This window comes from Aptenodytes patagonicus, chromosome 1 (genome assembly GCF_965638725.1).
Source record: "Aptenodytes patagonicus chromosome 1, bAptPat1.pri.cur, whole genome shotgun sequence".
Classification (NCBI taxonomy): Eukaryota; Metazoa; Chordata; class Aves; order Sphenisciformes; family Spheniscidae; genus Aptenodytes; species Aptenodytes patagonicus.
This window is the reverse complement of record NC_134949.1, coordinates 181,425,413-181,445,019: the sequence shown is the minus strand read 5'-3', so window position 1 is coordinate 181,445,019 and position 19,607 is coordinate 181,425,413. Positions and strand designations below refer to the sequence as shown.

The window sequence follows — 19,607 nt, the reverse complement described above, 5'->3', positions numbered from 1 at the left end:
AGAGGTCAGCAGATGCAGAATATTTGTGTGGGACTGGTTTCGAGTAAAACTTACAGCTTTCAGTAGATTTCATGAGCCCAATAGAAAAAAGGGAAAGGAGCCTACAAAAAATGTTTCTTCAAGACTTTGTGATCCATTCTGTTCCCCCGCCTCCACAAAGAAAATCAAATATCTAAGAATGTTTCTGTACTTTCATAACTAGAATACCATAATTTTCAGTGTCGTTTTATGGAAGAATAACTTTCTTGAAATTTAGTGGACAAAGATAACTTTAGTAATACAAAATTGAAAAAAAAAAAAACCAAACTGGGCAGGCATGAAATTTCATTCAAATGAAATATATACACTCACATAGCTGTATTTACTTGTAACAGAATTCACTTCTGACAAGCAGTTACTGTTCCTAAACTGCAATAGCGTACTCCAAGAAGCAAGACCAGCTCTGAGGAATATCCCAGCAGTGTGAGCAGTTTTAAGTGCACCGTAAGAGTTCATACTTTCAAATGATACGCTGACTTAAATAATCATCTCATTGGCCTCATTTCCACCTTTCACTCTACAGACAGGTCCACATGGCCTAAACGAGGTTGGACAGATGTGACTTTCTTGAACAATTTGGTCCTTTATTTTAAAAACACATAGAAGACCCTGTATCATCTCTCTTGCAAGGTTGTTTTTATTATAGAATCATAGAATCATTAAGGTTGGAAAAGACCTTTACGATCATCGAGTCCAACCATCAACCCAACACCACCATGACCACTAAACCATGTCCCTAAGCGCCTCATCTACACGTCTTTTAAATACCTCCAGGGATGGGGACTCAACCACTTCCCTGGGCAGCCTGTTCCAATGTTTAACCACTCTTTCAGGAACGACATTTTTCCTCACGTCCAATCGAAACCTCCCCTGGCGCAACTTGAGGCCATTTCCTCTCGTCCTATCGCTAGTTACTTGGGAGAAGAGACCGACACCCACCTCGCTACAACCTCCTTTCAGGTAGTTGTAGAGAGCGATGAGGTCTCCCCTCAGCCTCCTTTTCTCCAGGCTAAACAGTCCCAGTTCCCTCAGCCACTCCTCATAAGACTTGGTCTCCAGACCCCTCACCAGCCTCGTTGCCCTTCTCTGGACACGCTCCAGCACCTCAACGTCCTTCTTGGAGTGAGGGGCCCAAAACTGAACACAGGATTCGAGGTGCGGCCTCACCAGTGCTGAGTACAGGGGCACGATCACTTCCCTACTCCTGCTGGCCACACTATTATTAGCAGCTATTTGCCTCACCAAAATACTACATTTCAGTCTCAGCTCACTCCAGTCAGAGCCAACAAACTTTCAGTGGATTAGAATTGGTACATGAGATGACTTATGCCATCTTCATCTACATCTAACCATGCATGTTGTTCAGGGGGCCTCATTAGTAGGATCTCATATTCATTGTTATGGTACGTGTAAACTCTACATGTAAATTCATGAGCAATTTTTTGAGCAAAATATTGACAACATTAAAAAAAGAGCAAAAAATTGACAACATAAGCCTCCTTCTTGAAAATGCTTCCTGTAGAATAGAAGCTAATATAATTGGTGATTATACACAATATTATTGCTAATTTCGGCTAAAGGAGCCTGCATTCAAAATTGTATCTGAAATACAAATTTATTTTAGAAACACAACATTTTGGGAGACTAGTAGGGTCTTCAGAATAATTTCTGAAGTTGCACTAATAATTTCAATCAGATCAAAGAAAATTCTAAGGACTTTTAAAAAATAAATGTATCATCTCAATTTCACACCCAAGGAAACCTTAAAAGTTTTGTATTGGCTTTAACAGAGAAGTTGCTGCTGCTGCTACTTTGAAAATGTTTGAGTAATAAGATCCTGCAAATTTTTAATATAAATACACCAGTTGTAATGCAATTAACTGCAAATTGAAGATAGGAGTAGATTTGAGGAATGGTTTCTGTATTTGACTATTCGTTAGCAATTTGAAAGTGTAATTGCTCTTAAACATGCCATCTTCTTAATTTTATTATGAAGCTTAGCTCTATTTATAAACGTGAAGAATTAGATTTATTCTGCAACTTTTTTGCTTATACTGAATGTGTGAAGTTGTTTTTCCTTCTGTACTCCACAGATAGAGGGCCCATGGATTACTAAGAGTAGATAAAGCAGCGAGTTGATGGGTTTACACCTATCACACGATGAACATGACTCCAAAGGAATCTTTTCAGGGGCCCACAAGACAAACAAAAGAAGGGGGGAGGACAGACAAGCAAGCAAGCACACTGAGAGTGGACATTTCATTGCACGCTATTTTAAAACCCAATAAAACAACAGCAACGAATCCAACAAAAACAGGAACCCTATCAGCATTGGTACATCTCTTCTGTCATATGACATCATTTTTACTTGGGCAAGTGAGGTGAACCCAAGGCACGTTATGGAATCATAATGCTCGCTGAAACCTCCCAGTCACCCCCCCACTGGTTTTGTATATAAACTCTGCACTGTAAAGCAGGGCATCTACTAGGCACATTACACAGTAAGGTTTTAAAATTTTGGCCTCCTTGAAATAAAAGCAAGGAGACGTTTGCAAAGACCTCTTCCTACACTTTACAGCTTTGCTTGTCGACGGTTTCGTGGTAACTGGCAATGACCCATTGTAACATGAGTGATGCTGATTCACATTAACTTTGTAACTCAATTTCAGTAGACCATTTTGAATATTTGAAACTGCATTATCAAACATCAGACAGGATTTTTTTTTCTATTCTCGTATTTTAGTCATTGGGATTTGGAAAAAAAATTTGCAGCTTTCCCATGATGCACACCACCACCCTCCCAGCCCCAAAATATAAAAACCAACAGCAAAAAGCAACTTTGGACCTTGCCCAGCCCCACATATCCCCCAGCCATGACATACAGAGGGAAAGAAAGCTGAAAAGCACTGCTACTAGACTTTGTCAATAAAACAGAACATTATATAATACACAATAAAATGCTTCATACCTGGAGTTGAAAAAACGAAAAGGGTTAACAGCTGACCTGGCACAGCCCCACATGCTCTCTCTGGAAATTGAACACAGACAATTAGGAATTTTAAGTTACCCCAAACAATTGCAGGGGACTTAGACAAGCTTGAGGAACACTTACTGCAAAGTAAGCACATAGCCTCAGTGTGGAAGGGACTTTGGGATTTTCCCATTCGCTTAAAACTCCTTCTTAAATGGAAATTGTTCTGTAGAGGTCCCAGCTAATGCTAAGCAAGTCATTAGGACCTCTGCCATTGATTTGCATGGGAGCAGAGTCAAAGCTTAAGGGCCCAGGTGTCACTTAGTAGTAATTCTGGATCATGGTGGATCATGTTTTCTTATTAAAAACTAATCAGTGACCAAGAGGAAAACCTTAATGAGAATCTAGAGCAGGCAGACATTGCATGAAGAAGAAATAGAGGCTGGAGCGAATGTCCGTTCCCAGAATTCTGCTGCTTAAGTAATATTATTCCCAACACATCACTGAAAAACCTAGCGTTTAACGCTTTTTACTTAAAACTGAGACTCCAGGGAAAATAGATAATCTTCTAGAATATTATTTGGAATATTGAACAACACAAATACATGATGTCATAGCTGTATAAACTCCTATATTGGGATTTGGACTACACGGAATGCTCCTTTTCACTGAGGAATCATACTGATCTATGCATGTGCTCAAACAAGAAGCATCATACAGCTGGCTTTTGGAAACAGTTCCACCACATTAGGGGAAAAAAAAAAGAAAAACCTGTAGAAAGCCAAGTCCATGAATAACCCCCTTCAGTCCTTCTCTCTGTGGTTTAGACCTCAAATGTACCATGAAATTAGTCTGAGGCCAACGCCCAAGAAACTAGCAAAAATATTAGAATAACAACATGAATCATAAAAATGTTCTAGCACACTAGCAGTTGAATGCATTTGCACTGGACACATTTTGGATCCTTTATAATGCTCAATTAAAATGACCAGGTTGGCATAGTAATTGTTGAAAGTGAAAAGGAAATTTTCAAAGCAACTTCTCTTGATTTATATAATTGCACTTTCCATTGGCCTTTGGAAACCTACAAATAATCTATTTTCGCCCAAGATTTTGCATTGCATCTTTCAAACCTCTCACATTTCCTTGCTTCAGGTGTACAGTAAATATTGGTCGTCTTTACTGTTTGCTTGATTTTGCCATTTCTTAAATGTTGAATTTCTGATAATGACAGAGAACTGCTATCAAGATGACAAAATGATGTAAAGAATTTTCAAAGTCTAAGTCACAGCCTGACACTGTTTTTTTCCACCCTCTTTTTCCACTCTCCATGTAAAGTCTCTTCCTTCTTCTGAAACATATCCCAGGTACCTGTCCCATGCTATCACTAGGTACAGACTTTATTTCACAGTTGCGTCAGTACCTAATCAAAGGGTACTGGGACAAAATCTCCCCTTCCCCATTAGCCCTCAGCTGAAATCAATATGCACTGGAAAAATGGCAACTGGAAACCATAAGAACATTGACCGTTCTCTCCCATGTCAATTAATTTATAATCAACTCTGTGTCTTATTGGAAAAATATTTATTCCTACAGCTGATACAAACAGCAATACATTACCCAGAAGTCATGACTCTAAATTTTGTACACTTCTTTTCATAAAGGTCCCTTTTTAACACCTAAGTCATAGGGCAGGCAAAAATACAGTTAGTGAGGATGATTAAGTATTTGCATGCTGAATTTTTGTCAGTGAGAAATTTAGCAGACAACTAAAACTCTGGTTAGAACCTACAGTATCCAGGCACTGAAGCGAAAGACACCCAGACATCCTCCAACCAACCTCACAGACACCTAAAACTTACTATGTTCCTCTCTGTCTGGCCTGAAAGTCAAATGGCTGTGGCCTCCCACTCAGCCCCTGCTCTGATCCAGAAACTGTGGGGAGAAATGCCCAGCCCTTGCCTCTGGGACTTGAACCTTATCCGTGCTATGAAAATGGCTAAAACACACCTGACAACACGGATTCAGCATAAAAGGGATCTGTAATAGTCACTTCCCAATCCAAAATACAAGTGTAGGAGGAAAAGGAAGAGGAAAAGAACGTTGTAGGACCGCTCCTGGATATCTTTTGCATCCTAGCCTTGCATTCCAGAACTGGCAAACGTAGGTATCTGGCTTTCTGAGTCAGACCACTAGTTTTTTATGCCAGACGTGGGTGGCTGCACCACTGCTGCCACTGGCCGTCACATTTTTAAACAGAGTGAAGGCTGGTAGGAAGAGGACAGCATGCTCTGGGTTTTAAAACAGGTAGAAATAGGTAAGCTCAGAACAAAGTACTTGATCTCTTATTTTCCACAATGGGAAGTTGGGAACATAAGGCCTTTTTTTTTTTCCCAAACTGTATTTTAATGAACAACTACAGGTCAGAAGCCCAAGCTCCAAAGACAGTAGAGATGACTCATAGCCAAGTACTTAGCAGATAAGTGGAGCGGCTCTAGGAAGCAGGTTGCTCTGCCCATTGAACTTCAGAGCATTTAACTCTGTGTTGACTATATTGTGAGAGTGTTGATGCCTTGTGTAGGTGCTCTGAAACACTGCTGGAGCCAATCACCTATTTTATAACCTCACAACGCCTCCACCAGACCTCCCCCAAAGCAGGCAATCTGCACCTCGTCTCAAGTGCCCGTGCTGTTATCGTTCCTCTCGGTTCTGGGTACCTGCACTATTTCACACAAGTTGCAAACATATGGGGACAGTGGTACCTCTATGCCATGCAGTATATTGACAAGGATGTACCTGTTACAGAACTGCATGTACTTGGTAGTTCCTCTCAAGAGGAAAAACACATTTTATTTTGACTATGCCTTAGTAGTGGCTAAGAATCTCAGAAATGATGTGATGATACAGACAGCAAGTAGTTCGGAAGTGGAAATACTGAGTGCAAAGGGAATCAACCTGTTCAGCTGAGTAAATAATTTTCAGCAAACAATTTATTATACAACATTATCCTGTTACTCTGCTTTTGAAACTTTTACGACTGAGATTTCAGTCATTATTCCAGTGCCTCCTGTGAACTTATTTATAAATGGTTTGACTCTTTGGCCCTGATAAGCAACTGATCACAGAAATAGCAATGGCCATCAGTTCTTAAAGAGAAACATCATGGTGACTTCTATGACAGCATTGTGCGTCCCTGGTTTATCACGCAGTATCCCAGCCCTATGCTAAATATTGTACTTTTAATGCAAATAATTGAGGGAGATATTTTGACAAGACCGAGACTCCTGCTGACTTTTAACGAGTATATAAATGCAAGTATTTCTTTTCCTGCCTGCCGGCAGCTTCTGGTCATTTCCAGGTTATTTCATTTTCCAGGCTCCGTTTGCAACACTGGAGATTTCCAGTAGCAGCAGATACTGTAGACAGGCCTTAGGATGAGCACTTTTTAGGGCAGCCTCTGACCTCAGTACCTGCCAGCCTGCTCCACGCTGCCTGAGCTTAGCAATACATGCTAGGCAAGAGCGGTTTGGCCATTGCTGCCTCCTCTGATCCACCCTGCTCTCTTCCTTATTTTCTGCCTGCCTCAGTTTTCATATTTCCTTGCACTGCTGTATCCTGTGGCAACTCAGTATGTCCCAGAAGGGTAAATAAATAAAAAGATGACCCAAAAGTTCATTCTTGACACATCTTTTGTTTGTCACAGCTGTAACAATGAAGGTGCTCGGCTTGACTCTGAAACCTGTGACTATCATTACTTCTGACACACCTCAGGATTAGATGCTATTATCTCAGCCATTGCGTTGCTTTCCTCCTTGTTTCAGCCTTCAATTCCTTTCATTTTGGTAGAGTAACTTCATATGTGTGGTGGCTTTAAGCTCCAATTATCCTTTTCTTGATGTGTCCAAAATAGTAACGCTCATGTCCTCAGTCACATACACATGGAGAACAACACCTCCTTGGCACACAGGCTCAGCACAAAAAACTCTTCCATATCCATCATCCAGGAACTTCCTTTCACTCCTCTTTACCTCCAGCCTAAAAAGAACTTGCTGTCAGAAATGAGGTTGTGGTGGAGTCACTACTAGTGAAAGAGGATTGAACTAATAAAGGGGAAAACCTAGCACAATCTTTTCCCATCGTGCAGGAAAAAGGAAAATGGCAGAAAAAGTGTGGTTTTTTTTTTTTTGTAGATCCCTGTATTCACATGCTCAATTACACCTTGCTCAACAATGTTCCCCTCTTAATAGTGCCCTCCTTTGCATGCAGTTTACATACCTGTGACCTACACAACTTTTTTTGTGTTTTTGCATGCATTGATATAAACACTCAGGAAACATTTTTCCATAAATCAGTATAAGCACTGCTATTAAGGTTTAATTGTGCTGCATGTTTTTCTGTCACAAAATCACAGGAACTGCCTTATGGAAAAGAAAAGATAAAAACTTATCTGATCTAGATAATGAAAAAAGAAGTAATTTTGGCGCAAGTGACAGCAGAGGACAATGCTCTTTCTTTTTCTTATCAGTAAGTCAAGGTAGCAGTTCACTGAGGTAGTTTTATTGTGGCTTTTTCTGGCAGTGTTCTGCTATCTAATCCACACTCATGAGTATTTGCTAGAGCTCTGAATTTCTTAATGCACACAGCTCTGCCTCTGCTTTCTGTGCTGATTTAGAAAGAAAAAACAGAAAAAGCTGAATAATGAATCACTGGGGAAACAGATGCCAAATAGGTGTACAAACTGCTAACTGGGTAGCAGTAATGCATAATGTTATTTATAATTCATTCTTCGGTGTCATGCTCTTCAAGCAATTACACAATGCCTGCCTCCCTATCAATAAAATGCATTTCACATATCTAACCGCTAATGACTCAAGCTTCACCCTGGAGCAACACATTGTAGTGGATTAAGCATGGGACTAGAAGGCAGACATTCCTGATCCCAGCTCACCCTCTGCTTTGCCACATGGCCTTGAGCAAGTCACTAACCTGTGGATAATTATAATATTTGAACACACAGGGGACCTGTACAATTTAATTAGTTAATGTTTGCAAAGCACTCCAAAGAAAAAAAGTGCTATATGAGTTATAATCATACACTATTGTTTTGGGGCATTTTATTCCAAAGCCCATTTGCGTAAACAAGTTTAGTAATGTAAAATCACAATAATGGCAAAGTTTGATAACTACCTTGAAATGATTGGCACTTCTTAGACTAAAATTGAAATTAATTAACAAATTTAATCTATTTTTGAGAAGATAATTATATGAGATTGTCATTGTTTCGGCTGGGATAGAGTTAGTTTTCTTCCTAGTAGCTGGCATAGTGCTGTGTTTTGGATTTAGCATGAGAATAATGTGATAACACACCGATGTTTTAGTTGTTGCTAAGCAGTGTTTATACTAAGTCAAGGACTTTTCAGCTTCCCATACCCTGCCAGCAAAGAGGTGCACAAGAAGCTGGGAGGGGGCACAGCCAGGACAGCTGACCCAAACTGGCCAAAGGGATATTCCATACCATATGACGTCATGCTCAGTATATAAAGTGGGGGGAGTTGGCCAGGGGACAGCGATCGCTGCTTGGGGACTGACTGGGTGTCGGTCGGCACGTGGTGAGCAATTGCATCACTTTTCTTTTTTCCTTTTCCTGTTTTTTTTTGTTGTTTGTTTCTCTCTCTCTGTTTTACTTTCCATTACTTATTATTATTATTATTATTATATTATTATTTCAATTATTAAACTGTTATTATCTCAACCCATGAGCTTTCTTACTTTTGCTCTTCCAATTCTCTCCCCCATCCCACTGTGGGGGGGAGGGTGAACGAGTGGCTGTGTGGTGCCTAGTTGCCGACTAGAGTCAAACTACGACAGATAATTCAATATAGACACTGAACTGAGGCTGGGAAACAAGATCTTTGCAAGTTTGCTTGTGATGGATAAAGGTAATGAAAGAGACATACAGAAAGGTATCTATGAACCCATACATGTTACAAATACCTCTCTCGCTGCACCATGCTGGTCCCCAAAATAGCCTAAGTGTTGAGTTACTTTTTTTTCTTTTTAGCATCCAGACTCCTGTTACAGTTTTAAGCTTAATCATTAGACCAAATGAAGTTAATGGTAAAACTCCTCTGGACTTTAGCAGAGCCAGGATTCCTTGGTTCTTCCAGCTTATTATGCACTTAATTTAAATACGTCTCTTGAAAGGAAAATATTACTCCTAGCAATGGTGTGAGAAAATACATATTGAAGAGCAATGTCTAGCACTTCAAAGTGATTCAAGAGAAGAGAACAGACATCCTAATGGCAATGTGTCCTTACTCTAGATTCATCTACTCAACAGTCATGGTAACTTACTGTTATAGAGGAGAGAAGAAAACATAATTTTGTGTAGACCAAGCTAAAAGCACTTTTATTTTCAAATTAGCTTTCTTCAGGGAACAATTTGACAGTATCCCTATCTCCTAATACACTGTCATTTAAACAATACCATCCTTTCAAAGCAGGCAGTGATGTCAGTTTCTTTGTAGAAGCTGCTTTTGATTTACAGTTGCTGTCCACCTGGCACTTGTTCCTAATGATCGCTGGCTGATGGGAAATCTGTTATCCTGGCAAAAGGCTCTGGGACATATATCAGCAAATTTCCACACCAAAAATCCTAGAATCTCTGTGCATGCACAGAATGGCATCCTTTGATTTTACTGCCCAACTGTCAAGTTATTAAACTTTTTTTTTTTGTAAAATATCGCATATGGGAAAAAAAAAGGAAAAAAAATAGAAAAAGAACCTTTTTAGAATAGTATAGGTCTGTTTGGATTACTGAAACCAAAGGCTCATAGTTAGTGTCTAAAGAGCAACTCCCAAAGATATATAGGGCTTTTGTGCTCTTGCAGTAGAAGTCCTTAGTACAGCTTTAGGCATATTCATTTTTATATACAGAGGATTCTGAGAATTGAAATTCTACTAGAAGAAAGTTTGTAAAGTGCCATATAAATACACTGTAGAAGAAGTCAGTACTTCTTTAGCGAGTTATCTGAACCGCATGCAGGTAGAAATCACACTTATAGTAGTTGCATAGGCCCGAAGTTTGGATGTGCTGGTTTAGTTTCTTCCTGAGTCACAGGCTTCCAGCATGGCCTTAGACAATCACGTAGAGGGGGATTCCTCATATATAACTTCAGCAATGTTAAGGTTTATCACTCTCCCTAAGCCATTTGTCCAGGCTCCTTTATAAACACTGGGGAAGGCAGGCACCTCCAAAAGGTAGATGATCACAACTGATGAGATGATTGGACCTAGAAGTATGCACATCTCTCTGCTGAGGAAATCCAAAATAGTTGAGCCTAACTTTTAGATAGATTACATTGTGAGAGATGAAACTTGCTGCAAGGATATGTCTGAACTGGACAGCCCAGTGCTGCCCAGAGGTTCCCTAAGCTAGCTGAGACACAGCACACCTCTGCCAGCTCAATGGTGCCCTTGGGTCATTAGCCAACTTGTGACCCAGCAACACTTTTCAGTGCAGAAACCTTTTCTTTTCTGCCACAGGACACACATCTGAGACTGCTGACAAAAAATAAAACAAAACTAGAACAGAAACATCCCTGAAATAACAACACAGTGGGGGCATCAACCATAATACAGACGACTGCCTGCCTTACAGGGCTCTGCGTCACCAGTGTCTTTCACCGATGTATCTGCATACACATCCCTCTCTCTATCAATGTTTAGTAAGTCAGTTCAGTTTGCAGAGTGACTCTCGAGGAGGCTGAGGAGAACCCCCACAGCATAACAGCCTGTGGGGAGGTGGGAGGCCCATGAGCAGTTCTGCTTTCTGAGTTTGGGGTCCAATTTCCCCCCAGGAGTGTTGCAGCAACTGTGCGATCTTCTGCTCTAAAGCCTTACTGCAATGGAAAAATGCATCCCAGACCTGGGAAATCTTCATGAGAAAAGTAAAATTGAAACTGATGTATTCCCACGATTTTCCTTTAGACAAATTAGCATTCTCCAGTGAAAAAAAACACTTTATTGAGAAATTCTGGACCAGCACTAGTCAGTTCTCCATCTGTAAAATCACCATCCAATTGTGTGTCAGTTTTAAAATGAGCATTTGTTCACGGAGGGCGGATGTACCAGAGGAGAGAGAGAAGCAAAGTTCACACAAGTACTGCCAAAACACCCTCGCTTATGTTTCTTGGAGACTCAGGACAAAGTATTTTGTCTGTAACTAGAAGAAAAAACTGAGATGAAAGTTCCCTATAATGAATAGCACAATGGTAGTAATGACTGCAGCTGAAGCAGGAAAACAGACAATATCAGTGTAGAAAAAGAATGGCTGATGGGAACACAGTTATAAACTTCAAAAGAGAGAAAAATCAACCACAGAAGTTGATTTACATTGAAGAAGAGGAGGGAGAAAAAAAGAGATCTAAGGAAAAAAATTCAGACTTGAAAAATACATATCAATTTAAGAGAGTACATTGGTACTGTGGCTATGCTGTCTGTATGCTGTGGAATTTCTTTTTCGCTAGTGCAGTATCCAAAACTATCTTCCACTGTATTGCAATAATAAAAGACAGCAGAACTTAAAAATAAAGTAAGATGATCACATTAGTATCAATGTATCAATCACATAACGTAGCCAAAGAGAACGGGGGGTAGGGTCAAAGCCCCTAATCTCATTTTCATACAAGCACTCAGCGGCACCGAGCTCAGCGCAAAGGAGAGTTCACGCTAAAGGTCACCACGGTCACATACAAATGACAAATCACATTTCTATGAATTAACTGCAGCTATAACTACAAGTATTCAAGATTTCCTCTCTGAACTTTCTGTCTCTCCATCACCCCAGAAAAACAAGAAGCTACCTTAAGCATCATCAGTTTATATGCACAGTCTACCTTCTCCTTGACATTATTTGAAAGAAAAAATGGTTTCATCAAAGGGGTTCCCTCCGCCTACACCCCCTAAGGAGAAAAAAGTCTAGAGAGAGAAAGAGGAATTTCTGGATCTTTGGATTTTTACCAACACATTGATCAAAAGTTCATGCTAAAAGTCACCCTCTGCCTCTCCTGCTTCTGCCCTCAGCCTCTGCAAGGAGGAGATCTTACGTCATGTGTGTTCAGGGAGAGAGCGCTGCATGCTGTAAAGTAATGATGTATTTTACTGCACAAGTGTGCAGGGAAAGAAGGAGATGAATGCCCTGTTCAGGGTTTGCATTACTATGTACCATGGAGATGGCTCCTGAGCCCTGCTGCATCAGGGCTACCTAGGGATGGAAGGGCTGCCAGGCTGAGGGAACAGCATGTTGCCTTTGAGGGAGGCCCTTAAAAAGTTTTACTGGTCTTCTAGGGCTTGACTAATGCCTTCTCTTCCCTTGGTTTCATAAAGATTTCTAGACCATATCTGAGATTTGACCCTGAATATATGATATTATTCTTGCTGTGTAGTAAGCATCAGTGGTGTCAGGCGTGTAGAGGCAAATCTGCTCTTTGTTAGAGAGCTACATGCCAAAATGAGTTTGTAGAACACGCTACAAAAAGGATGAAATGCTGCTTACAATGCAAAACCCACTGTAATCTGCATATTGCCGCAATATTTATTATCAGCCAGAGCATATTATCTGAGATTAATAAATTATTCTTAGCCCATATTATGGTAAGGCATAGCAACTGCCATAAAGCAGCACTGTCACATAAAGAAATTTCACCAAAGTACCCTGCTTGAAATAATGACTTTGTTTATCTATAACTTTACATTATTGATTGAGTTTGCTGAACTGAAGAGGGACTATGAAGTCATTCCAAAAGAACTACTGAGAAGTCTGGAAGCACAGCCAATATAAAGCTAGCAGCAAGAAGGCAATTTCCCTGAGAAAAAAATAGTCATACTTGGTTATTTTACAAATATGCAAGCAAATTACATTCTGTTTAAGTAAATAAGAACTAATGCCAAACATGTGTCTCTTAGTGTCTGATTGTCACAATTTTTACTGGTAAGAATTTTTTTCTTGTAAGACTGTAGTGCACCTGAAACAAAGCAGCAACACAAGAGGATGCCTTCCAGTTTCAGAGGACGTGAAAAGCAAAGCTTTCATATAGGCATTCCAGACTGTCCTATGACCCAGCCACGTAAGGGTAATTTCCAAGACAACAACCTTAAAAACGGACATATTAAAAAACCAGTTCCTCCCCCAACACTGACTAGTTGATTTCCTTCAGCTTGTGGTTAAAACCTTGGCATTGCTAACCCCACCTGGCAGAGTTAGATCCAAGGGAAGATGTCGGAGCATTCAGTATTGTCCTGTCACTCCCAGCTTCTGGCGCGCTGACTCCCCAGTCAGGCGCCGTGGATTGCCTTACTCTCACCTCACACCAGAGATCTGCAGTGCTGACACGTGTCCCAGGCAGCTGTCTGCACCGCCTGCAGTCAATGGAGAGGAACAGGCACTCATGGGCTTGGGTCTCTCTTTCTCCCTAAATTAGACAGCTAGAATAGGTCAAAAGAATTACTGCCTGGACACAGCAACTGCTATCCAGCCCATATGCAGGGAGGCGAGATAACTAGCTCGGATGCAGATACCGATGTTGCAGATGTCCAACTACGCGAGACAAATCCTGAACCCCACAGACAGCACGCAGGGAAAGCCAGGAGCCTCACCAAGGCAATGCCCTGCAGCCCCACAGGCTGTACAAGACTGACCCAAAGCAAATACCTACCACAGGGTATTTGAAATCCCTTTCTGCTCCTGGACAATAGGCGGCAATAGGCAAATTTATATATATATACATACCTATATATACTTATAATCCTTATGCAGGATAATTTAAAACATGTCTGAAAAACAACCAGAAAAAGGTCAACTGTTGTCTCACACCTGCCACCAGCATCTACAAACTAGGCTTGGTATTTTGTTTAACAAAGACAAGACTGCACAACAGCAATCCAGTATTGAAGGAAAGGATGCTGCCATCCCTTTGGAGGTGCCATGCTGTACTTCCCAGCCAGTATCCCACAAGAAGAGAAGACTCTCTCTCAGCAAGAAGTTATTTTTTCTTGTTAACTGTATAACTATTCACAAAAAAGAGCCTACAAGCTCACTTAAGAAAGAACACACTCTATGGGACAGTCTTCTAGACTCTGAGGTCCAGCCTACCTCACTTAGGCAGTTGGCTTAGACCTATGCTTTACTGCCTACTGAAGCAGTCTTTCTATGCATGTCCCTACGCTGCCCGGTTATTCAGCAGAACAGTAGGTGCCTTTCCACATCCTCAGAGGAAATTCCTGTCTGCTAAGTTTAGACGCTGAAATTGAGCACACAGGATCTCCCTTTGGAAGGCTTCAAAGGCACTTTCCTCTCTGCAGCAAGGGTACATAGAATGTGGGCTGTTATTATCAGTGGACTGCTTTGTCAAAGTCTAATATTAAGGTACACGTTAGATGCCTAAATTAAGAATAGAGCCCGGCTGTAAGGCACTATATAATAGACCAAGAAAGAAATGTACTGAGTGGAGTCGGTTTAATGTGCTAACGTCTCTTTTCAGCTCAGCAGCTGTATGTGTCGTGTCTGTGACTGAGAATGAAGTAAAAAAGAAGACAAATTGCAGATCACAGTCAAATTAGATTTTCCTAATGGGGCTTTTGAAATAAACTAACAGATTACTGTTTAAATAAAACCTGTAACAACGATGAGTTGATGTTATATTATTAAATTTCTTAATTTAATTCTTAAGCTCCAGAGCCAGCCAAGTAATATTCAACACATTTTACCTTCACAAACTGTGGAATGCATTGTGGAAAAGCTAAAAAACCTTTTCATGGTTTGACCAATTCTCTAAGTGTCCAAGCAATATCAATCACAGAGAACAGTATCTGCCTGCTAGTCATATGTTAGAAGTATTTGCTAGCACCCCATGCTTCCTCTTTTCATTAATTAGACAGAACCATTTAGTGCAAAATCATGATGGTTGTTTTACTTTTCTGGCTTATTATGTGTGCTATAAACTGAGAAAAAAAATACTTAGCACTTCAGGGCCTGGTGTTGTAACTAGCGAATTCAAAATATGTGTGAGGCCTGTCTATCAAGCAATAGTGTCACTGGTGAAGAAACCTTCCCTTCCTTTATCACTGTCAGAAGGGGAGCATGCTAATTACAGTGAGAGCCAATGCCTTGCCTTGCCTACAGAGAACTCCCTCTCTGCTTAAGGGGAATATAGGTTTGAGGTTACTCTGCTTGACTAGAAAATGAATTAGTGGAAGTCTGGTGAAAACCCAAAAAAAGTAGTTCCCCCTCAAACACGGCTTGGATTCCTCTAAGCAAACAGGACATTGCTTTGGAAATGTCAGCGCTTTTGGCTACTGATGGCCAGGAAAACAAAGCAAAACTAAGTACTTTTAGATAAGACATTTAAAATGCATCTATAATAAATTACCTAATAACAATGTCTAATGGCCTTTATTATATCTGTTTCTATTTAATAACATCCAGAATGCCCGTATTTTGAAAGTCTCAGATAAAGTAATGTGTTTTGTGGGTCTAGCACAGGCTTCAGTGCCTGGAGGCTCTAGTTCTATTTCCAGCTCTGCTTCAGACCTACAGGGTGACCTTTACGCATAACCTCATTTTCCTCACCTATAAAATGGGGATATTAATACTTATTTACCTCACATTTGGTTCCCTTCCAGCTGCTACAGTGACTGAGCAAGCTCATGCATCTACAGAATTGCTAATGTTCATGATGATAAACTTTTTCTTTTTTTTTTAAACAAGCAATACAGACATTACATTAAGAAATTATTTGTCCATCCAGTGAGTAAAAGTACACAGAAAAATAATAGTAATGGAAAAACTGTTCAAAGCCTTTCAATGTCCTTTCAATGACACTGTCCATCAGGAGAAATGTAGGTAGTTCCTATTTGACAGCAACTAGAAGAAACTTCTTGATGCTGCTTTCAGTCAAGAAAAAAATTTCATGTTTTTTGAGTGAAAGTCTAACCTGGTCTCTCTTTGGATATAAAAACACTGCAAGCTTTGCAAGTAAATAAAGGGGAAGAAACAATTTCAGTGTGAAACTTTACCTAATAATGAGGATGGAGAGAAAGAAAGGAAAAGAGAATCAGAGAGAGATGAGAGATACAGCCATCTCTTCCTAAAGGGAACAAAGCTACACAGAAGAGATGCTGGCAGGTATGCCGGCCCGCAGCTGGGGGGACACCCTTGCGGCGCCGCCAAGGGCCGGTGCCTCCATTGGCCAGGGAGCACCTCGGCAACACTCATCTTGCTCTGGGAATGTGATACTTACTCTTGTACTGCTCTGGCTATGGAGAGCGCTGTAGATCCAGTTTCATTAACGCTATCTAAGGTCACATTTGGCAGGTCGTCATCATCACTGTCACTTTTAATTTGTCTGGGAGATAGGCCTCGGGGGTCCATTTGTGCTGGAAAGAGACATATAATGGATTAATATGAGCGTGCTGAAATTAATCTCGTCCCAGAACAACGTCAGGGTGCACAACACATCCACTCGCTCAAGCTGGATGGCACCGCTTGTGCTGAGCTTCCCAAATCAGGTGATGGATTCTCAAAGACATCTAGCGGTGCTACAGCTAGGCGCAAGCATTTCCAGCGGCATGCAGGTGTGCGAACACACACAGACTACACCAACGCGTTCGGCAGACCTGAAATAAAACTGCACACATAAGATTTGTCAAAAACTCAGTTTACCCTCAAGTTACTTATTCTGGATGTCTTCAGAAAGCAAAGAGAAAGGACTATGTCCGCTTTGCACAACATAGCACACTCGAGACTAAATTTTACAGCAAAATTTTAGGACCAATCTTTGACTTCGGCTGTCCATTATGAGATACCAGGCTGGGACCCATGTCACTCCAGTTAACTAAAAGTTAGGTGTCAAAAAACCCTCAGTTGTACTGATTTCAGACTCAATTCAACACCAGCGTCAACCTGGGAAGGAGCCTTCCCTCCACGTTACACGTGGCAAAGCTGCTGCGTCTAACTTCACACAGGCAACTAACTTCCTGGTGACTGACGTCAGGTAGGCTTAGGCAGATTTTTTTGAAAACTCACATAGTCTCAGGTCTTATGAACAGGCGAAGATCAGAAATTGCAGGATTGTTTTGTCCATCCACAGCTTACAGTATCCATACTGTATGGCAATGCACCGGGTGCAGGTGCCCAGGTGCTGGCAGGGGGTGCTGCAGGGGCGGCCTCTGTGAGGAGAGGCCGGGGCTGCCCCGTGCCGGACACAGCCGGTTCCAGCCAGCTCCAACCGACCCACCACAGGGAACTGAGCCCCTCAGCCACGATGGTGGTGTCTCAGGGAAAACAGGTTTAAGAAAGGGCAAAAAAAATGCCACACAGGCAGAGCGAGGAAGAAAGTGTGAAAAACAGCCCTGCAGACACCAAGGTGAGAGACGAAGGAGGGGAGCACATGCTGCTCTATGGTGGAGCAGAGATTCTCCTTCACCTGAAGAGGGAATTCCCCTTCACCGTGAAGAGACCATGGTGGAGCAGGGGAACAGCACAAGGAGGAAGGAACAGCAGAGACGAGCTGTTATGGACTGACCACAGTTCCCATTCCCCATCCCCCTGAATGAAAGAGTGAAGTTGAGCCTGGGAAAAAGGGGCCGGGGGGGTGGTTCTTACCATCCTAATCTACTTATAATTGGCAATAAATTAAATTAATTTTCCCCAAGTCAAGTCTGTTTTGCCTGTGACAGTAACTGGTGAGTGATCTCTCTGACTTTATCTTAATCCATGAGCTCTTCCACCTTATTTTCTCCCCCATCCCACTGAGGAGAGAGATTGTGAGAGCAGCTGGGTGGGCATCTGGCAGCCAGCCAAGATCAACACACCAGAGTTATGTTTTGTGCCAAAAAGAGATGGGAAAGGAAAGGGGAGCAGAAAGGTAGGCTACCTGCCTTCCCTCTTCTCCTGGCTGCTGCCCTCCAAAGGGAAGTAAGCACAGCCCACACATGGGCAGGGGGAGGAAACCAAGAGACGGGTGTGAGGGGGACTATGGGGCACAAGTGTGACCTGGGATAATCCTGAGAGGAACGGGGGGTTGCTTGTGTCAGGGGACAGACCCAGAGACAAACTTCAGAGGTGATGTAAAGAAAGAGACATTCTTCCTCAAGCATGAAATACCACATAGGATTAGTAAGTGCTGAGAGGCACTGAAAGCAGCTGGAGTAGAGAGCAAAACTGGAGAGACGCCTGACCCTGCAAGGGAGGAGCAGGAAGGGGAAGACAGGCAAAGAGATTTGTTTAGAAATGTGTTTGTTTTGTTTGGCCAGGTGAAATAGGGGAATCCGAGATTATTTATTTAAAAAGCTAACTGTTGAGTTTGTTAGCTTGTGCTCTCCTGTATTGCAGTCCAGAGATAGGACACTTTCTGGGTCTTGCGACGTGCTTTTCAAGAAAGGTAGCTGTCATTCCTACTCAGCTCTGGCTAACCGCAGCCCTGGACAACAGGTATCACAGGCTCCCTTTAGAGATCATGAACAGTTCAGCAGGCCTACGGCTAGACATCCGCTCCAAAAGTCACAGTTAAATTTCCCATTTTGCCATGTTTCTTATGTTACCATGTTCCCTGACTCTAGAAAAGGGACTGAGTCACACTGAAGAATGGGAGGGCTGTAGATACTCCAGGAGCTGTGCAGCCATAAAAGTAGCACTGATGGATAGCTGGGCTCTCGAAAAGAAAGCCCTCCCCAAATGAGTGATGACTCGAGGGAAAGTTGGTCTTAAATTTTAATTTATGTCTTAGCTGTGAACCACCTCTGAGTAAAAGAACAGTGAGTGATTATGACTACCCTTCAGCTGCATTTTTTTTGATGTTAAAGAACTTCGTAAAGAAAATACTATTAAAATATATTCAGTAAGCTGACGCAACAGCCCCTTCTGGAAGCACAGTGCATTTACAGATGCACAGTGTGACTTCCATTAGCTTTCTACTAGCACAGTTTAGGTGCCTCGGTAATACTGGCTACATCTGCACTGCTTATTATTTCTTCATGTGTGGTAAAGAAAACACCTTTTGCTTATCAAAGCAAGGACTGTTGACAATGAACAATGACCTGCGTGATACAAACGTACAGCAACTTAGAAATTGTCCAAAACATTTAATTGTTTTAGGTAGAATGAGCACCATTCTGACTGTGCTTCCTAAAATCATGACTTACACATGATGGTATTCAATGTGTAGCTAAACATTAGGGATAATCTAGTATTTGATTTAAGAGCAACTGAACTATCTAGTCAGCTGATTCAGCCCCAGAAAACTATTTGGAAAGAAGTGCTATTTCTGAGGATGTCTTGTTCCCTAATGTTCCTTCTTAAAAGCAACTTTAAGGATGAAATCATTATTACTTATTTCATGACTTCTTCAGTTTTTCTTAAAGTGAATCTCGTTGCAAGAAGTTGTATGTTTGTATCTGCCCAATATTTAAATGCTGCTATATGTGATGATTTTGTGAAAGCTAATGTTTGTAAATAAAATTAAAATTGTAACAAAAAAACTATGTATGCGATACTTTGTATTAACGGTGGCTTAACTGGACTTAAACTACAGCAAAAGTT

General features: G+C 41.3%; 1 protein-coding gene across 5 annotated transcripts in view; it reads right to left on the bottom strand.

The window, feature by feature from the left end:
* The window catches only part of KLF12 (KLF transcription factor 12), a 259,944-nt gene that overhangs the window by 67,540 nt on the left and 172,797 nt on the right, over window positions 1–19,607 (bottom strand). For 4 of the 5 annotated variants that reach the window (XM_076362829.1, XM_076362839.1, XM_076362848.1 and 1 more), the window contains 2 exons: window positions 16,309–16,444; window positions 3,008–3,067 (listed from right to left, as the gene is read on the bottom strand). In XM_076362829.1, coding sequence (XP_076218944.1) covers window positions 3,008–3,067; window positions 16,309–16,444 — 196 coding nt within the window. The remainder of the gene's footprint in view (window positions 1–3,007; window positions 3,068–16,308; window positions 16,445–19,607) is intronic. The other variant, XM_076362866.1, reaches the window with a different exon arrangement.